The sequence below is a fragment of the Ambystoma mexicanum genome, chromosome 7p (genome assembly GCF_040938575.1).
Source record: "Ambystoma mexicanum isolate Mex_15411 chromosome 7p, UKY_AmexF1_1, whole genome shotgun sequence".
NCBI classification, from domain to species: domain Eukaryota; kingdom Metazoa; phylum Chordata; class Amphibia; order Caudata; family Ambystomatidae; genus Ambystoma; species Ambystoma mexicanum.
Genome location: NC_090939.1, coordinates 226,163,679 through 226,182,365, shown reverse-complemented (window position 1 = coordinate 226,182,365; position 18,687 = coordinate 226,163,679). Strand labels below are relative to the sequence as shown.

Here is an 18,687-nt window from a genome sequence, read left to right as displayed (position 1 = left end):
GTACAAGCTGGCCTTTACCTTTGGGGGGCAGCAGTTCTCATGGACCTGGACTCCCTTTGGATACATAAACTCCAGCAACGAATTCAACATTTTCTTACACAAGGCCATGCCTGATTTGTGTAAAAGGGTTACCCTGGCCTATGTGGATGATGTTTTGATTAAAAGCTCAACTGTGGAGGAACACATAGCGGAAATCTGTTATGTTCTGACACAGTTGAGAGTTGCCGGGGCAAAACTGTCCTCCCAGAAGGCACAGTGGGTCAGGACCTTTGTCCACTTCTTGGGACATGAAATAACCTTGAGGGTCTCTGTCCCCAAGAGAAGAAAGTGGAAGCACTACTAAAACTAAAAGACCGCAAAACCCATCCGTGAGCTAAGAAACCTCCTTAGACTGACTAATTACAGTAAGAAGTTCATTGAGGATTACGCAGAAGTCACAAGACCCCTGGTCCATCTGTTAAAGGAAGGGGGTCAAGTGGGAGTGGGGTCCAGAACAAGCCAAAACAGTGAAACAACTCAAGAGAAGCCTCTCACAAGCGCCCTGTCTAGCTTACCCCATCATAAACAAGGAGTTGTTCTTGGAGACAGGGTTCTCGAATACATGCTTGACAGCAGTATTATATCATGAGCATGACAAGGTCAATAAAGTAATCTCCTATGCAAGTAAGACTTTATCCTCAAGTACTGTGAGAAGGCATTCCTGGCAAAGGTCTGGGCATTGAAAAATTACTGCTCGTTCATCCAGGGGGAGCACATCAGAGTGGAGACTCCACACGAGCCTTTGCAATACCTCCAAAGCGACAGAATCAGGTCCAACTAAAAAGAACTAAAATATTTTGCATTTAAAATGGCTCTGCACTGATGCCATTTCCATTTTTCAACATTACACAGCTGGTTCCAGTAAGACACAGTCATGCCCGTCTATCTTCAGGCTATACACCAGCAAAGGTCCTTGCTGAACGACATTGACAGGGTAATTCATAGAATCCAGCGCACAAGTAGCGCACGCGGCTGGCGCACAGCGTGCGCCTGCGATAGTCTGCGCCAGCCGCGTGCGCCAAAACCGAATCCGGCGCACAGCGTATTCATGGATTTTAGGCTCCCAAACCAGCCGTGGCGCAGAGTATCGCAGCGACCCTGCAGCAGCGCCAGTAACGCCCCCAAGAACGCCCTCGCGCAAGGAAAAGCCATCAAAATCGCTAAATCATCGCAAAGGGCTGCGCCAACCCTGGACCAGTTTACAGGGCTGCCAAACAAGGAACGCAAAGCGGGTAACGTGCATATCAGGGGTACGCGTGAAGTTATACACGCGATTAGCCAGGGTACGTGTATTACAGGGGTATGCGGGAAGTTTAACATGCGATTAGCCAGGGTACGTGTATTACAGGGGTATGCGGTAAGTTTAACATGCGATTAGCCAGGGTACGTGTATTACAGGGGTACGCGGGAAGTTAAACACGCGATTAGCCAGGGTACGTGTATTACAGGGGTACGCGGGAAGTTTAACACGCGATTGGCCAGGGTACGTGTATTACAGGGGTATGCGGGAAGTTTAACACGCGATTAGCCAGGGTACGTGTATTACAGGGGTGCGCAGGAATTATCACACGCGATTTGGCTGGGTACGTGTATTACAGGGGTGCGTGGGAATCATCACACGCGATTTGGCTGGGTACGTGTATTACAGGGGTACGCGGGAAGTTTAACACGCGATTAGCCAGGGTACGTGTATTACAGGGGTACGCGGGAAGTTTAACACGCGATTAGCCAGGGTACGTGTATTACAGGGGTATGCGGGAAGTTTAACATGCGATTAGCCAGGGTACGTGTATTACAGGGGTACGCGGGAAGTTCAACACGCGATTAGCCAGGGTACGTGTATTACAGGGGTACGCGGGAAGTTTAACACGCGATTGGCCAGGGTACGTGTATTACAGGGGTATGCGGGAAGTTTAACACGCGATTAGCCAGGGTACGTGTATTACAGGGGTGCGCAGGAATTATCACACGCGATTTGGCTGGGTACGTGTATTACAGGGGTGCGTGGGAATCATCACACGCGATTTGGCTGGGTACGTGTATTACAGGGGTACGCGGGAAGTTTAACACGCGATTAGCCAGGGTACGTGTATTACAGGGGTACGCGGGAAGTTTAACACGCGATTAGCCAGGGTACGTGTATTACAGGGGTATGCGGGAAGTTTAACATGCGATTAGCCAGGGTACGTGTATTACAGGGGTACGCGGGAAGTTCAACACGCGATTAGCCAGGGTACGTGTATTACAGGGGTACGCGGGAAGTTTAACACGCGATTGGCCAGGGTACGTGTATTACAGGGGTATGCGGGAAGTTTAACACGCGATTAGCCAGGGTACGTGTATTACAGGGGTGCGCAGGAATTATCACACGCGATTTGGCTGGGTACGTGTATTACAGGGGTGCGTGGGAATCATCACACGCGATTTGGCTGGGTACGTGTATTACAGGGGTGCGTGGGAAGTCACACGCGATTAGGCTGGGTGGGTCCTCACAGGTGTTCCCTGTACACCCTCCACGGCCCCTCCAGGCAGCCCACAAAACAGGGGACTACCCTGCACACCTGCTCATGTCCCCCTGCACCCCCACCCCCCAGCAGTGCAGGGGCAGCCTCCACCAGGCCCCCACCCATGCCTCCCACCACCCCCAACCCCCAGCAGTGCAGGGGCAGCCTCCACCAGGCCCCCACCCATGCCTCCCACCACCCCCAACCCCCAGCAGTGCAGGGGCAGCCTCCACCAGGCCCCCACCCATTTCTCCCACCACCCCCACCCCCCCGCCACCAGGGGCACCCTCCACCAGGCCCCCACCCATGTCTCCCACCACCCCCACCCCCCCCGCCACCAGGGGCAGCCTCCACCAGGCCCCCACTCATGTCTCCCACCACCCCCAGCCCCCACCATCCAGGGGCACCCTCCACCAGGCCCCCACTCATGTCTCCCACCACCCCCACCCTCCCGCCACCAGGGGCAGCCTCCACCAGGCCCCCACCCATGCCTCCCACCACCCCCAACCCCCAGCAGTGCAGGGGCAGCCTCCACCAGGCCCCCACCCATGTCTCCCAACACCCCCACCCACCAGCACTGTGGGGCACGTGGCCAGCAGGCAGTCAGGCAGCAGCAGATGGCAGGTGGGAGCGTGCTCAGGGCTCTGGGGGGCAGTAATTTGGCCTCCTGGCCAGGAGCGTGGTCTCTCGTGTGTGAACGCGTGGACAGCCTGATAGGGAGTGAAATCCCACACGTCAGCAAAGGCCCTTAGCGCGTAAACCCGTCAACAGCATATGCGCGCCTATAGTCACCTGCACGTGCAGGAAATTGTTGCGTGACACGTCCCAGTGTCAAAGCGTGTGATTGGTGAAAATGGATCTACACGTAGAAGTGACAAAGCGTGTGATTGGTGAAAATGGATCTACACGCAGAAGTGACAAAGCGTGTGATTGGTGAAAATGGATCTACACGCAGAAGTGACAAAGCGTGTGATTGGTGAAAATGGATCTACACGCAGGAGTGACAAAGCGTGTGATTGGTGAACGTACACGCCGCGTAAGTGACGCAGAACGTGTGGGCCTGTATATAAGGTACATGTAGAACACCATTTCCTTGTACGTGCTTTTCGTGGAGAGCGAGTGGGTGAATTCTGTACTTCTTGTCGTTTCACACGCGATTTACTTCACGGCGTTTCCAGTTCGTATTCCCTGTTACCTCTGACAGCTTTTTCTCTTTTTTCTCTTTTACTGGTTTACCTGGGCCTGTTCCCTCAAACAGTGTCCCCTTCTACTGTTGTCCTGTCTTCTCAGACAGCGTACACATCTTCTTTTGGCGGGGGTTTAGCCAGCCAAACGCGCTCATTTTTCACGCTCTTTTACCTGGCAGACGGTGAGTCACGCACGTATCCAACTTCTGTGCTTGCCCCGTGTGTAGCCTACCCCTTCAGAGGTCATTCTAGGCTGCGTGTGACACGCATACGTTCATTCTTGTGTTACTGGGTGCCACAGCGTAGTGCAGGTTTTTCTTTCTGCACACGTGGTCTAGGAGGGGTTGCGTGCACGTCATCTCCCTTTTTTGGGCCTCCTGTGCGTTGCGTGACCCGTCATCTATCCCCAGGGGTTACAATCAGCCGTGCTAGAGCACTAGGGTACAATTACCATCTGGTACCCAACCCCTTTGACCCCCAATTGGCCAGGACAATTGTCTACAGCCACTCCCATACGCACATTAATATCAGTGCCATGGCTGGGAGGCGAGGATTCCGTAAGGGTGGCAAAGGTGGAAGAGCCACAAGTGGTGGCCGTGGTGGATCCGGTAGGGGACGTGGTCGTAACTTGCAGGGTGAGCCTGTCCCCCCATGTGTGGAGGACCAGTCAAGGGCACCCATCATCCCCCCCCTCCCCCCCCTCCCCCCCTCCCGTTGAGGCTGAAGTGGCTGACACCATCCATGCTCAGCCCTTGTTGGACCAGCCCATTGTGGCACCAGACCTGGCTGACTCCATGGCTGACTTCCAGGTCAGCAGGGCTACGACACGTGCGCTGGTGCACGTTGATGCCATCATGCCACGTGGATCTGGGGCAGCAAGGTCATCTGCTGCACCAAGGAGGCAGGGCGGAGAGGCTGCAGGGGCAGCTGCGGCTCCATCCACCCCAGCCCTCACACACCCAGCCAGGACAGTGTCGGTCCTAGTCCATGCTGCTGACATTCCCCCTGACACCATCACACTAGAGCCAATGCCTGCACCAACTCCCATGCTGAGTGTGCAATCCCACACTCCTGATACAGAGTCCACCAGGGCTCCTGCCCCCAGTGCCCCGAGCAGCCTCCCACGTGCTATCTGCTGCTGCCTGCCTGCCTGCCTGCCTGCCTGCCTGCCTGCTGCCACCGTGCCCTGCCATTTGGTGCCTGCACATCAGCCATCTGCAGGGGTCCAGTTGCTGTGTCCACCCCTGCTGGAACTGAAGACTCCCAACTGGGATTACATCGCTCCACAGCCCAGCCCCAGGACCCAGTTGCCCACCCACACCTGCCTCTGGGGTTGCCATGTCGGGCACTTCCACATCTGGCACCAGTGGCAACCCCAGGCCAGAGGGGCAGAGGGGCACCAGCTTCACTGCCACCGAAGTTGGTGTCCTGGTGGAGCATGTCCTGGGGCAGTATGATGCCCTCTTTGGATCGTCCCGCGCCAGCAAGGAAGGACGGGAGAGGATCTGGGCCGACTGTGTGGTTGCCATCAACGCGGAGGGGGTGGCAACCCGCAACGTCCAGAAGATCAAGAAGCGCTGGGAGGACTTGAGGTCCAGGACCCTTGTGAAGGCCCGGCGCCTCGTGGAGGGGGGCCGGGGCCGCATGAGTTCCATCCAGAAGAGGGTCCTGGAACGCGTACGCCCAGCGCTCCACGCCCAGGTCCTTGAGAGGGAGGCCCGTCTGGAGTTGAGCGGTATGTGTCCAAGCATTACTGTGTGAGACAGGGCATGTTGCGGTGTGCTGGTTCTATGATACTTGCCTGTATGTGTGCCATGGGCCATGTATGCATGTATGTGTGCAGGGACATCATGGTAATGCATGTGCGACCAGTGATGTGTGACCCACATGGTTGTTGCATGTGTTGAAATGCGGCATGGGGAGCCCTATGCAGATTTTGGACATGAGAGCATGCCAGTCTCTGTACCTGGACATGGATGGGGGTGAAGGATGGGTGCTGATGCCAGGTACATATATGGTAGCCATGTCTGTGTGCCTGACCTGCGTGTCTGTGACTTGTGCATGCCATGGATGCATGACACATGTGTGTGACAATGCACAGATTCAGTGACGCACCCAACTTACCCTTGTTTCGCCTGTGTTCGGTGTGTTTGGGGCCAGATGGATGTGACTGAGGTGAAGTGTGTGCATGTGATATGCATGAGCCATGATGCATGTGAGTTACATATCATTGAATGTTTCTAGAGTCCATTGGACATGCATGGAAATGTCCATGGCATGCACCATGCCTGTTACTGTGTGTGTTTTGCCTGGACTGACCCATGTGTTGTGGAGGGACATGATGGAAGCGTACTTTGACAGTGGTGCTCATCTGCTATTGCTTCCTGTCTAGGGGACCATTGTACAGTAGCCTGATGCTTGTGTCCTTTGTCTCCCTCTACGCAGCGGCTAGTGAAGAAGAGGGCGGAGACGGCGCTGTGGAGCAAGGCGGCGGGGATGCCCCCACGGCTGCAGCGGAAGGGGTGGGTGAGCCCCCACAGGGGCCTGCTACGGCGGGAGACGGTGAGGAGCCATCCAGGTTGGTGGTTTGCACAGAGGAGGAGGAGGCCGACACTGGTGCACACATGGGGCCTGGTGGGAGCATCCCTGCTGGTGCAAGTGGTGCAGTCCAGGGCCAGGGGCAGGAGGCAGCACAGGTCACCGTGGAGGGGCCTGTGCATGTCACTGTCCCTGACCCTGTGAGTGCACCACCATGCACCAGCAGGGATGCCCCGTCCCAGGCCCGTCCGCAGGTAGAGGGGATGTCCATGTCACCTGACTCCCCTCCACCTGCGGACGTGGTAACCCCTGGCCGCGTGGAGAAGGTCCTGATTGGGGTCGCGATGCGCACGGCTGTGATTCGTGATGACGTGCGTGCTTCCCGGGAGGAGCACGCACGTCATCACGAAGTGCACCGTGCCGACGTGGCCCAATTGGGATCGGCCATGTTCGGGGGTTTCCTGCATGTGTTGGCCAATCTGACGGCCCTCTCCTCCTCAGTGCAGGCTATCCACCGGTCGTTCTCCTTGCCGTCTTCCGGCCCAGATGCCACCAGGGCCCCCTGTGGACCTGCCCCGACCAATGCAGCCAGCTCGGTGGGGATCCCATCCCTGCCACAGTTGGGAGTTGGAGGTCCAGCAGGGGTGGACAACACAGCAAGTGGACCCCAGCAGATGGAAGATGTGACGGCATCATCGGGCAGGGCACGTGCACGACGGCGTCGGTGGTTTCCATCAGCCTGGATGCCGTCGTGCTGGCAGAGGCAGTGGCGTCGGAGGCAGCAGCGGGCTCGACGTGGGAGGCATCATGGCTCGGGGCCATCAAGATCCGAGGGGCAGGCATCGGCCGGAGGGCAGGGCAACCCTGGGATGGTGGTGTGTTCCGTGTGGGAGGAGTTTGGCCAGCGGATAGGTGCGGAGCGGCAGCGGGCGGAAGAGGAGCGGCTCGCCATGGTCAGGGCGGAGTTCTCCATGCGTCGGGCATTGAGGCGGGCTGAGTGCCTCGAGGAAGCTCGCAGGGAGTTTGAGGTGGACATGGGGTTGTCCCTGCGAGACCTCGGGGCCAGGACAGAGTCCCGCCTCCAGGACATCGACATGGAGTTCGATGATGCCCTGGCCAGCAACATCACCAAGTGAGCCGCAGGACTTGCCCGCTGCCTTTGTATATAGTTATTTAGTTAGTTAGTGCTAGGTTTCCTTTATTTATTTTTATTATTTTGGACCGCTCGGACAATGGCCACTTTTTTGTACATATATTTTTCATTAGTTAGTGGTAGGTTTCATTTTTGGTGTTGGGCTCATGGACCCTGGAACATTCCTGTATATAGTTTGTTTTTTTGGGAGATGCATTTTTTTAATTTCTTATTGTTTTCACCATGACGTAATGGTTTTTCATTAATTTCCTATTACATGATATTGCTTTGGACAAATTCATTTTAATTTTTTTTTCCTTTGTTTTTTTGTTTATCACTTTTGTTCTCGGACATGGACCATTTATTTACTTAGCCACATCGTTGTATGTTTGAGAAATTCACTTGTTTTTGGTATTTAATACATTTTTTATATTTTCTTACACTTGTGTTATTTTCTCATTGGTTTGTTACATGTCATGATATGGGTTTTGACATTCACTTGCACCCATTGTGTATGTGTGTGTGACGGACATGTGTTCTTTTGCATACTTGGCATTGGGGTTGTGTCATGTGATTGCATTCACTATGTGGGTGGATGCAATCCTTGCCTGGGTGTTTGTGCTGGGTATGCTGGCCATTACTGCCATGATTGTGTATCGTCAGGACCTGGGGCCAGGGGGACATGTGTGGGGGCCTGCTGGCAGGTTCCCCACAGTGCTGGGGGGTGGGGGTGGTGGGAGACATGAGTGGGGGCCTGGTGGAGGGTGCCCCTGGTGACTGGGGGGGTGGGGGTGGTGGGTGACATGAGTGGGGGCCTGGTGGAGGGTGCCCCTGGATGGTGGGGGGTGGGGGTGGTGGGAGACATGAGTGGGGGCCTGGTGGAGGGTGCCCCTGGTGGCGGGGGGGTGGGGGTGGTGGGAGGCATGGGTGGGGGCCTGGTGGAGGGTGCCCCTGGTGGCGGGGGGTGGGGGTGGTGGGAGGCATGGGTGGGGGCCTGGTGGAGGGTGCCCCTGGATGGTGGGGGGTGGGGGTGGTGGGAGACATGAGTGGGGGCCTGGTGGAGGGTGCCCCTGGTGGCGGGGGGGTGGGGGTGGTGGGAGGCATGGGTGGGGGCCTGGTGGAGGGTGCCCCTGGTGACTGGGGGGGTGGGGGTGGTGGGAGACATGAGTGTGGGCCTGGTGGAGGCTGCCCCTGCACTGCTGGGGGGTGGGGGTGGTGGGAGGCATGGGTGGGGGCCTGGTGGAGGGTACCCCTGGTGACTGGGGGGGTGGGGGTGGTGGGAGACATGAGCAGGTGTGCAGGGTAGTCCCCTGTTTTGTGGGCTGCCTGCAGGGGCCGTCGAGGGTGACAGGACCCACCCAGCCTAATCGCGTGTGTAACTTTGCACGCACCCCTGTAATACACGTACCAAGCCAAATCGCGTGTGATAATTCCCGCGCACCCCTGAAATACACGCGCCCAGCCTATTCGCGTGTGGAACTTCCCGCGCACCCCTGAAATACACGCGCCCAGGCTATTCGCGTGTGGAACTTCCCGCGCACCCCTGAAATACACGCGCCCAGGCTATTCGCGTGTGGAACTTCCCGCGCACCCCTGAAATACACGCGCCCAGGCTATTCGCGTGTGGAACTTCCCGCGCACCCCTGAAATACACGCGCCCAGCCTATTCGCGTGTGGAAATTCCCGCGCACCCCTGAAATACACGCGCCCAGGCTATTCGCGTGTGGGACTTCCCGCGCACCCCTGAAATACACACGGCCAGGCTATTCGCGTGTGGAAATTCCCGCGCACCCCTGAAATACACGCGCCCAGGCTATTCGCGTGTGGAACTTCCCGCGCACCCCTGAAATACACGCGCCCAGGCTATTCGCGTGTGGAACTTCCCGCGCACCCCTGAAATACACGTACCCTGCTGTAATCGCGTGTGGGACTTCCCGCGCACCCCTGTAATACACGCGCCCAGCCTATTCGCGTGTGGAAATTCCCGCGCACCCCTGAAATACACGCGCCCATGCTATTCGCGTGTGGAACTTCCCGCGCACCCCTGAAATACATGCGGCCAGGCTATTCGCGTGTGGAACTTCCCGCGCACCCCTGAAATACACGTACCCTGCTGTAATCGCGTGTGGGACTTCCCGCGCACCCCTGTAAATGACGTACCCTAGTTTTTCGCGTGTAGGATTTCACGCGCACCTCTGGAATTCCCGTAGCCTAGCTTTTCGCGTGTGAAACTTCCCGCGCACCCCTGTAAATGACGTACCCTAGTTTTTCGCGTGTAGGATTTCACGCGCACCCCTGGAATTCCCGTAGCCTAGCTTTTCGCGTGTGAAACTTCCCGCGCACCCCTGTAAATGACGTACCCTGGCTTTTCGCGTGTGGAACTTCACACGCACCCCTGGTATCGACGTGGCCAGGGCAATCGCGTGTGGGACTTCCCCGCACCCCGGGATACACGTACCCAGGGCAATCGCGCGAGTGACTTCTCGCGCAACCCGTTGTACACACACGCGCGAATTTTTGAACAGTGGGTGTCCGTGTAAATGGCGTACACCTTTGCACATCATTAGTCCTTTGGGGTCACGGTATGGCCCATTGCTGTATGTGGGTGGTATTTGTTGGCGCAGGTTTTGGCGCACTTTCGTTGAGTGCGTCGGGACGCTACCGCCTGCTTACTTGTGGCGTACGTTTTTGAGCCTGTGCGCTGGTTTGATCGAGCGCTGTTTTGCCCTGTTCGAATCCATGAATACGTGTTGCCGGAGAGCGTGTGGGCGTTCCGCGCACTTGCCTCCTGTACTTCCCCGTGCCGCCCACATTCTTCCCCATTCCGAGTGTTGTGCCCCATTTTATTCCCCATTCCGAGTGTCCCGCCCTGTGTTCCGCCTACTTTAGAGCTGTGCGCTGCGCTCGGAGTGATAGCGCAGTGGCCGTGGCGCACGCCGTTGGTTGACCTGTGCGCCGGCGTGCGCCGCGCACTTTTTCAGCGCACGTCCTATGCTTTTCTTACGCACGGACTTCCATGAATCGACGTGCGCTGGTTTCCCTGCGCTTTTCGCTATTTTTCGGCGCAGCGCACGTATAGGCCCCTCTGCGCCGGAATTTTCGGCGCACATTTATTCCATGAATCGGCCTGTATGTGTCAAGTAAAATCTGTAAAATAGCAGAGAAATTAACTCTGGGCTGTATGGCAAGAGTTTTACTTTTGCAACAATCTAACACAATCCAAACTCTTCACAGAAAGCTCTCTCTCTTCTTTTGCTTGGTGTCAGTTTCAAAGTACCCTTGTGTTGAACAGATTCCTGTGTATTAGAAATTGACTATGGCTAGGGAAATATTCAGAATAAAGATGCAAGGAAAACCCGCATTTGTAAGGTGACATCCAAGAAAAATTAACCCACATGTAAAAGGGTGCTTTTGCCAAGCAAGAAAATGCCTTTTAAAGATGAAATGTTAAAATGAGGCCCTGTGTTGCATAGAAATGTGATGGGGGTTTGCTCTAAAATATACATGATATTATTCCCAAAAAGACTTGGTTTTGTGAAAGAAAGGAAGAAAAAAAAATGTGTGTTTGAAAACAGCGGAATAAAGGGGCCTGGCCAGGAAATTTGAATTTCTTCTGCCTTTGTCAATTAAAATGCTACTTTTCCTTTGGTAGTGACAGGTAGGCCTTTTCCACATGGCCCTTCAGTTCAATTGGTCTGGGGGCCTTTGATTACACCCTACACAGTGTGGTGTTTTTGATTGGGAGGGGAACTGAACTCCCTGTATTAATCGTGGTCCATAAAGATATCTAACATTACATGGGGCGGGGGCACCTCTGTAGCCAGCAAGTAAATGTTTTTCTTACTGTGGCATTGCATGTTTTACTATTGTTAAAGCTAAAGTCAACACGATGAGTGTTCTTACATGGCAAGTCGTGGACGGAAGCCTTTCTGCAGCCAAACAAGGAAATTGTTCCTTACTGTAGCATTGCAGGTTTAACTGGTGTTGCGAGCCAAGTCAGCATGAAGAGTATTCTTACAATGTGTTGTGGGGGTTGGGCGAGCATGTGTGCAGCAGCATTAACATGTTTTCTTCATGCCACGGTAGATTTGCCCTGGCATTAAGCGCAAAGACAACAAAAGAATGTTTGTACTTGGGGACACTCGCATGTACGGGCAGAGCCAGCATTAACATGTTTTTCGTATGGTGTCATTACTGTGTGTAACATTGTTCTATTTATATGTTCTATGCAATGTTATATTGATATGTAACCACTGCCTCAAGATACGTGCCCGGTAGCCTCCGGGCCTGGTTTGCGCTATACAAATAAAACAAATACAAATACAGGCCATGCACAGAGTTGGCTGGTGCACTTGGGTGTCAGGACTGAGGAGCCAGACACAGCCTCCTTGTTTCGATGCCAGGTGAAAGATGTATGGGGTGTTGAAAACACATGCTTGCATCTTTCACCTTGGGCAGTTTGCAGCAAGCCCCTCCAGTAGCATGAGCAACACGTGCATTGTGCACACGTGGTGGTCCAGGCCTGCACGGAGTGCGGCATGGCATGTACTTTGCTGCAGCGCTTGGGAGGTGGATTAGATGTGGGGCTCAGCATGGCTCACAAGGGGACCCCCACATTTTGTGTTACACCAGTGATTCCATGTTCGATTTGGAGTCCGAACTTTAGGAAATATGTTTATACTTGGAAACGCAGAGTCAGCGAATCAAGCTGTGGGCAAGGTTTCCTGTTTCTGTCAGGCACTGCGTGGGGCGCGTGCATCCGCGCGGACGTCACGCCCTGGATGCGTTAACCCCCCTCCCTCCATCCTTGAGTCTCGAGTTGCTTTGCCCAGCTTAAGGATGAATTGGGATCGGCCCTGGCATCGTTACAGAGAACATGTTCCAGGATTCCTGGCTTCGCTGGAGCTGGGGCCTCGGAGCCTGCCTGCCTGCGGAGGGGCGACCTGGCCTGTGAGGTCAGAGGCCTCGGTGCGTCTGCAAACCCGAGCGTGCCCTGGAGGTGAACTGTGCACGGCTAAAGGGTTATTCCTCGTCTGAGGCTGGCTGGTCTGCGAGCACGTGCACGTCGCGGAGGGTTTGCCAGTCTGCCTCGAGGAGTGCCACCGGAGCAGCCGCGCAGGTCTCACCCACTTGGATCCGAAAGGGACGTCACCCTTCGCTGTCACCCTAAGGACTCCATTTAGACTTGCGCAGGACGGGCGACACCTCTATTCTCCCCGCCCAGCACGGGCCGTGCCCACCCACACCCTGCCCGCCGGGGCTGTGTAATCAATCTCTTATTGGACCCACGTGGGCGTCGAGCCCTACGCCGCCAGGGGCCGAGGGGTCAATGGCACGAGGATGAGCGCCCCCTCAGTGGGGGCCGTTCGGGGAGGCGGGCGGCGGGGCTATTTTTGGGGCGGCTGCTCTGCAAGGTGAGGAAGACGCGGACTTGTTCCCAGTGACTCTTCCCCGGCCGGGATATCCACGAGGGAGCGTCTTGGAAGGGAGCCCACTGGCGCATTCGGGGTGCACAGAAGGTGGCTGTTGAGGCCGGAGCAGAGCAAGGCGGACCCCTGCTCCCGCGAGCAGCAGGCAGGGGTGACTGAGATTCCCCTCTGCCCTCCCAACACAGCATAGCACAACGTTTCGGGGCAATATCGCTCCTTTTGAGGGACATCGCTGCTACTGACCGTACATTCTGACTATGTGACATCTCCCCTACCATGGGACGCTTCTCCACCCGGCAGGAAATGAGTTGGTGTTTGCGGGATATGTATCGCACAGTGGGCATATCTCCTCTTGATATCGCCCTTAGCTGACAGAAAAGGAGCTGCTTGCGGGATATAGCGCTCAGTGTGGACATATCTCCTCCTGGCCCTGCAGGGGGTCGGCGCATGACGCCTCTCCCAGCGTGAAGCTCTATCTTTCTGAAACTGTCGGAGCGGGCGGTGGGACATCTTCTGTTTTGCGGGGATAGGAGCCTTGCCGTGCTGCCCTTGCCAGTTCCTCCGTCGTTGCTCAGACACTGAGTAGCTGGCGGCTCCTCGTCTGCCCCGGGGGGCGAGTGGCCCAGTGTGCACGGCGCGGCACAGCCTTCTCCTTTAGCCCCAGCACAGACCTCCCAGCAGGGCACTGGCTCCATCCCCCTATTCCCCCTGCCCTTGGCCAGCCCCGGGTCTATTATGCCAGTGCCGCCCGGGCCGGGCAGTTCCAGACTCGGTTGGATTTATTCGGCGCTAAACCCCAAGCTGGGCCGCCCCCGCCATGAAGGAGAAGTCCAAGAACGCGGCCAAGAGCCGGCGCGAGAAGGAGAACGGCGAGTTCTATGAGCTGGCCAAGCTGCTGCCGCTGCCCGCCGCCATCACCGCCCAGCTGGACAAGGCGTCCATCATCCGCCTGACAACCAGCTACCTCAAAATGAGGGCCGTCTTTCCCGAAGGTAAGAGGGGGTGCCCCCTGCACGCTGCCTGATCTCAGTGCCACCCGCGGGGAGCCGTGTTCCACTTGCTGACATCCTGCTGCTGTGTGTAGCTGTGTGCATGCATCCTGTCGTGTGCAACCTGCTGCTGTGTGTGTCTGTGTGCATGCATTATGTCGTGTGCAACCTGCTGCTGTGTGTGTCTGTGTGCATGCATCCTGTCGTGTGCAACCTGCTGCGGTTGGTGTGTGTGTCTGTGTGCATGCATCCTGTCATGTGCAACCTACTGCGGTGTGTATGTGTCTGTGTGCATGCATCCTGTCGTGTGCAACCTGCTGCTGTGTGTGTCTGTGGGCATGCATCCTGTCGTGTGCAACTGCTGCGGTGTGTGTCTGTGTGAATGCATCCTGTCGTGTGCAACCTGCGTCTGTGTGTGTGTGTGTGTGTGTGTGTGTGTCTGTGTGCATGCATCCTGTCGTGTGCAAGAGTTGCTGTGTGTGTCTGTGTGTATGCATCTCGTCGTGTGCAACCTGCTGCGGTGTGTGTGTGCGTCTGTTTACATGCATCCTGTCGTGTGCAACCTGCTACAGTGTGTGTGTGTCTGTGTGCATGCATCCTGTCGTGTGCAAGAGTTGCTGTGTGTGTCTGTGTGCATGCACCCCGCCGTGTGCAACACGCTGCGGTGTGTGTGTCTGTGTGACTGCATCCTGTCGTGTGCAACCTGCTGTGGTGACCTACGTGCAACCTGATTTCGGCTGTGTGCAACCTGCTGGGAGCGGTGGGCAAGCTTCTGGGGTCCCCTCTCTGCGACTGTGCATGCAACATGATGCGGACTGTCTGTACCCTACTGGGTCTGTACCCCGGGGGGGCGTGTGCACCCTGCTGAGCTGTGTGCGCACCACTGTGACTGTATACAACTTACTGTGTGCGGGGACTACAATAGGCGCTTCGAAATGTTTTACCCTGCTGCATAACGGTGTTGCCCTTATTATCAGGAGAGAACCTAATGGAAATATTGTAAACTTATGTATGCTTTTATTTATTATTATTATTAGTATTATTATTAGTATTATTAGTATTATTATTATTATTTTATTTTTATTATTATTATTTGCGTGTCCCGCGGTTAGGGAAAGCGGGAGATTTATAGACATTGGTGCATCTGAATAATTAATTCCCTTTGTGATTGGACTCCCCCCCCCCCAGCAGCCTGAACAATGCATTCAATGACTTATGGGTGTGTGGGGAGCAGGGGGATCTGGTCTGGCAAATATTGAAATAATATCGTTTTATCTTACAAATGATAACATTAGTACTCATGATAATTCAACACAATGTTAATAACTCCACAGAGGGCCGAGGGCCGAAGACGTCGTTCTCTCTTGTCGCCAAATAAGGGAATCGACGTCTTTCTGGTCCGTCCTCTCTCGGGAAATTAAACACAGACAAGCCGCGCACCCCGCACCGCTGGCAGCGCCGCTCCGCTTTCCCGCCTGCATTTGCGCGTGCATTTCCGCGCCTTGCGCTACACCTGCGTGCCGGGCAGCAACTGGAATCTACAAGCCACAGTATGAAGAATGATACTGGACGTGATGAGAGAGGGCGATTTGGAGGTGCAGGCAGGGGTTGGGTCCCAGCTCTTCAGAAGGGCCCGGTTTGCCCCACGAAAACATCGACAATCGAAGGACAAATAAATAATTAAATACGGGATGCGAATGGCTGGGAAACGCAGGGTGAGGTTGTATTCGCGTGCACACTGTACGTGTGTCCTTGTGTGTGCAAAGAGGCGTACCCACGTAAGTCTTCGTATATGTATCCCTGTATGTAGGTTCACGCGCACATGTAAACCCGAGCTCACATTTAGACATGCATCTGTATTCGGGTACTTTACCAATTTTGGCATCAGCAATGCACGCCACATTATTAAATAAATATATGTCCAGTCTTCTTGCATATCTAAAAGCAGCTGCGTTCTCGGCGTCGCCAAGTGCACATGCACATACAGTGCAGTGCCGTGCCGTCTTTAATTAATAAAATGCACGGATAAAGGACTTGTGGAGTTGCCGGAAAGCATGACAGGGCGTGCCCGCCGTACCTACGTTCGAGTTCAGGCAAGCGGGGGCTTTTATCCGCCAGGAAACAGCGCAGGAGCGGGCATGTTTCACTGGTGTGTGTGCGGGGAGAGGGGCGATGTGGGTGAGGGCAGCCCCAGTCAGGCTTTTCTCTCAATCCGCCGGTGAGTCTTTGTGATACGAAACGAATTACTACGTGTACGCATGCATAGATGCAAAGACGCAGACAGGGCATGTTTGCACGTGTCTGTACATAGTAAGAGATACACACACACACACACACACACCACCCCCCCCCCCCCACCTCCTCGTTATCTCTGCCGATCAAAGGTGTGCGATGAATTGGGCCTGCCAGTGAATTGGGGGGGCTGAATGCGTGGAACACGAGGATGCAGGCGGGCCGCCGTGAATGCAGGGCACCCGAGGATGCGGGACACCCGAGGTTGCAGGCTGCCGTGCGCATAATGTGGACTTTCCTTTGCTTATTTGAATTGGCGCCCCGTTCTTGATATAACTTTGTAAACCATAAACTCAGTCATTTTGGCGTTAGCTGCAATGGCAGAGACCGCGAGGTGCGCGTGCACGCATGCCGAGAGCCTCACAGTCGGTCCCATGACGGGATCCAGTCCAGGCAGGGATCGCCCGATCTGAGCAGCCTGTCCGGCGATGTGTGCTCTTCACACCCAAAGTGAAAGCAACGGCAAGCCAGCCAGCCCCCCAAACAGACGCATACGAGGGACCCCAAACACAGTGAACCCGGGAGTTTCCCTTTCGCCGCCTCCCGGGACAGGCTCGGGCGTCAGGCTGGGTGACTTTATCGAGGCGCCAGGAGACATATCGCCCGCGCTCTGTGCACACTGATATTGCCAGGCATAGATAAGAGACACACCGATCCATAAACAAAATATTCCCGCTTTTATAACTGGAAAAGGGCCTGGATGTTTAGATGTCTCATTATAAACGTGCTTGCGTGTAATGCATGTGTGTGTGTGGCGTGTAAGGCGTGGTTCACGCCCGCGTGCCGAATGCGGCCACTCTGGACATTGTTTACGGCCCTGCAAGTCACATCATGAGTGTAATGACGAAGTGTTGCCGGTCTAAAGGCAGCCAGTCAGTCACCAAGTCTGACATGTCAGCGGCAATGACATTACAAGGCTGATAGGGCAAAGCATTCGCAATGGGATTGTGCCATTCTGAAGGGCTTTTATAATCCAGGCCCTATGGATCACGTGCTACAGTAAAGGAATACATTAAGGGTACACCATAAAGCCCGTGTTTTTTTGTTACCTCAGATTTGCTTCGCGATGCCCCTACCACCCACTCATTTCCATGGAGAGTTCTGCCCCCTGTATGGGACTTGTGTGGTACATTCGGCCCTCGGTGTAACCAATTGTGCCCCCCCCAGGAAATGCGTGCTGCATAACAGCAGTATGCAAGGAACGCTTGGCGCTATGTCGGTGCCGCTTTCAAATCACAAAAATACAGTATGAAATACTGAAAATGATTTCTTGATCTGAGCGCAATATAGCTCGACATTATCTACCTATATATCGGCTGTCTTCCCAGCCACCTATATATCGGCTGTCTGTCCATCTATCGATCTACTTGCCCGCCCGGCTTCTGTCTTTTATTCACCTGTCAAAGGACGTGATTCACAAAACGTTTTTCAATGGGAATGTAGTTGTGAACGTGCCATTATAAAACGCTTTGGTGAATCAATATGTTTATGTGTACGATCATGTCAATTAAACAGGAACCCCCAAATTTAAAGGCGTAAAGACGATGCCTACTCATAGCGTAATGTAAAATATATCTTTTTTAAAGGCAAGGTGTCAAAACCAGTGTGCCGGACAACTCAAGTACTCAAACTAAACAATTGTATTAGTTAAAATGAGAAACAAAGTCATCATTAAATGCTATACAAAGATATGTAATACATATCGCATCAACGAAAAAATGAAGAACACGTATACAAACCAGAAGTGTCCAAACTCATAACAAAAATGAAAACTAAACATAAAATACAGCTCCACGTGGTAAGAGTGTCAAAACACACGTCCTATTCACATGGCTGTGCTACAGAGTGGACACGACACTTTCACTAGCTGATGCTATAGTTGGGCACTTGGAAACACCATTTGCATGTTGTATAAGCGTCTCACACATGCACAATAAATAAATAAATAAATATGCTTATGCGTTTCACTCACGTTATTTGAAACACGTTAGACACCTCCTACACTTACATCAAACTAGTGAAAGTGTCGCACCCCCTCCATAACACAGTCATAAGAACATGGCGTGGGGTTTTGCCTCTCTTTCCACGTGGAACTGTATTTTATTTTTGATTTTTGTTAGGAGTTTGCACGCTTCTGATGTGCATCTGTTTTTCATTCTTTTTTTATGTGATGTATATTATGTATGCTTTGTATAGCACATTAGAATGCCTTTGTTTCTTATTTTGTTACTAATGAAATTGTTTAGTAGTAGTACTTGAGTTGTTTTTTTCTATGTGTACGTTCACCTCGCTACATACATTCATGCATTCGGCCATGTGAAATGCTTCTCTTCCTTAATATGTGATGTATAGTTGAAGATACGTGCACTGCAAGAGGCAGGGATATTATAAAGATTGTTTGCCTGAAGACTGCCACACACTTACCTGGTCTTGAGGAGCATCTGGTCGCGTCTCCCAATCACAGAGGTAGATCGGGCCTGTTTTGCAGAGCATTTTTCAATGGGCAACCCCCATTGAAAAACACGTTTGTAAATCAGGCCCATCCTCCCTGAGTCAGTTGAAGGCTGTGCTTTCTAT

The 18,687-nt window shown here is 54.1% G+C and overlaps 1 protein-coding gene across 1 annotated transcript in view; it reads left to right on the top strand.

The window, feature by feature from the left end:
• Nucleotides 1-12,243: 12,243 nt before the first annotated feature.
• The window catches only part of SIM2 (SIM bHLH transcription factor 2), a 465,003-nt gene continuing 458,559 nt past the window's right edge, over nucleotides 12,244-18,687 (top strand). The window contains exon 1 of the mRNA XM_069636111.1: nucleotides 12,244-13,821. Within this exon, the coding sequence (XP_069492212.1) occupies nucleotides 13,647-13,821 (175 nt within the window). The 5' untranslated portion in view covers nucleotides 12,244-13,646. The remainder of the gene's footprint in view (nucleotides 13,822-18,687) is intronic.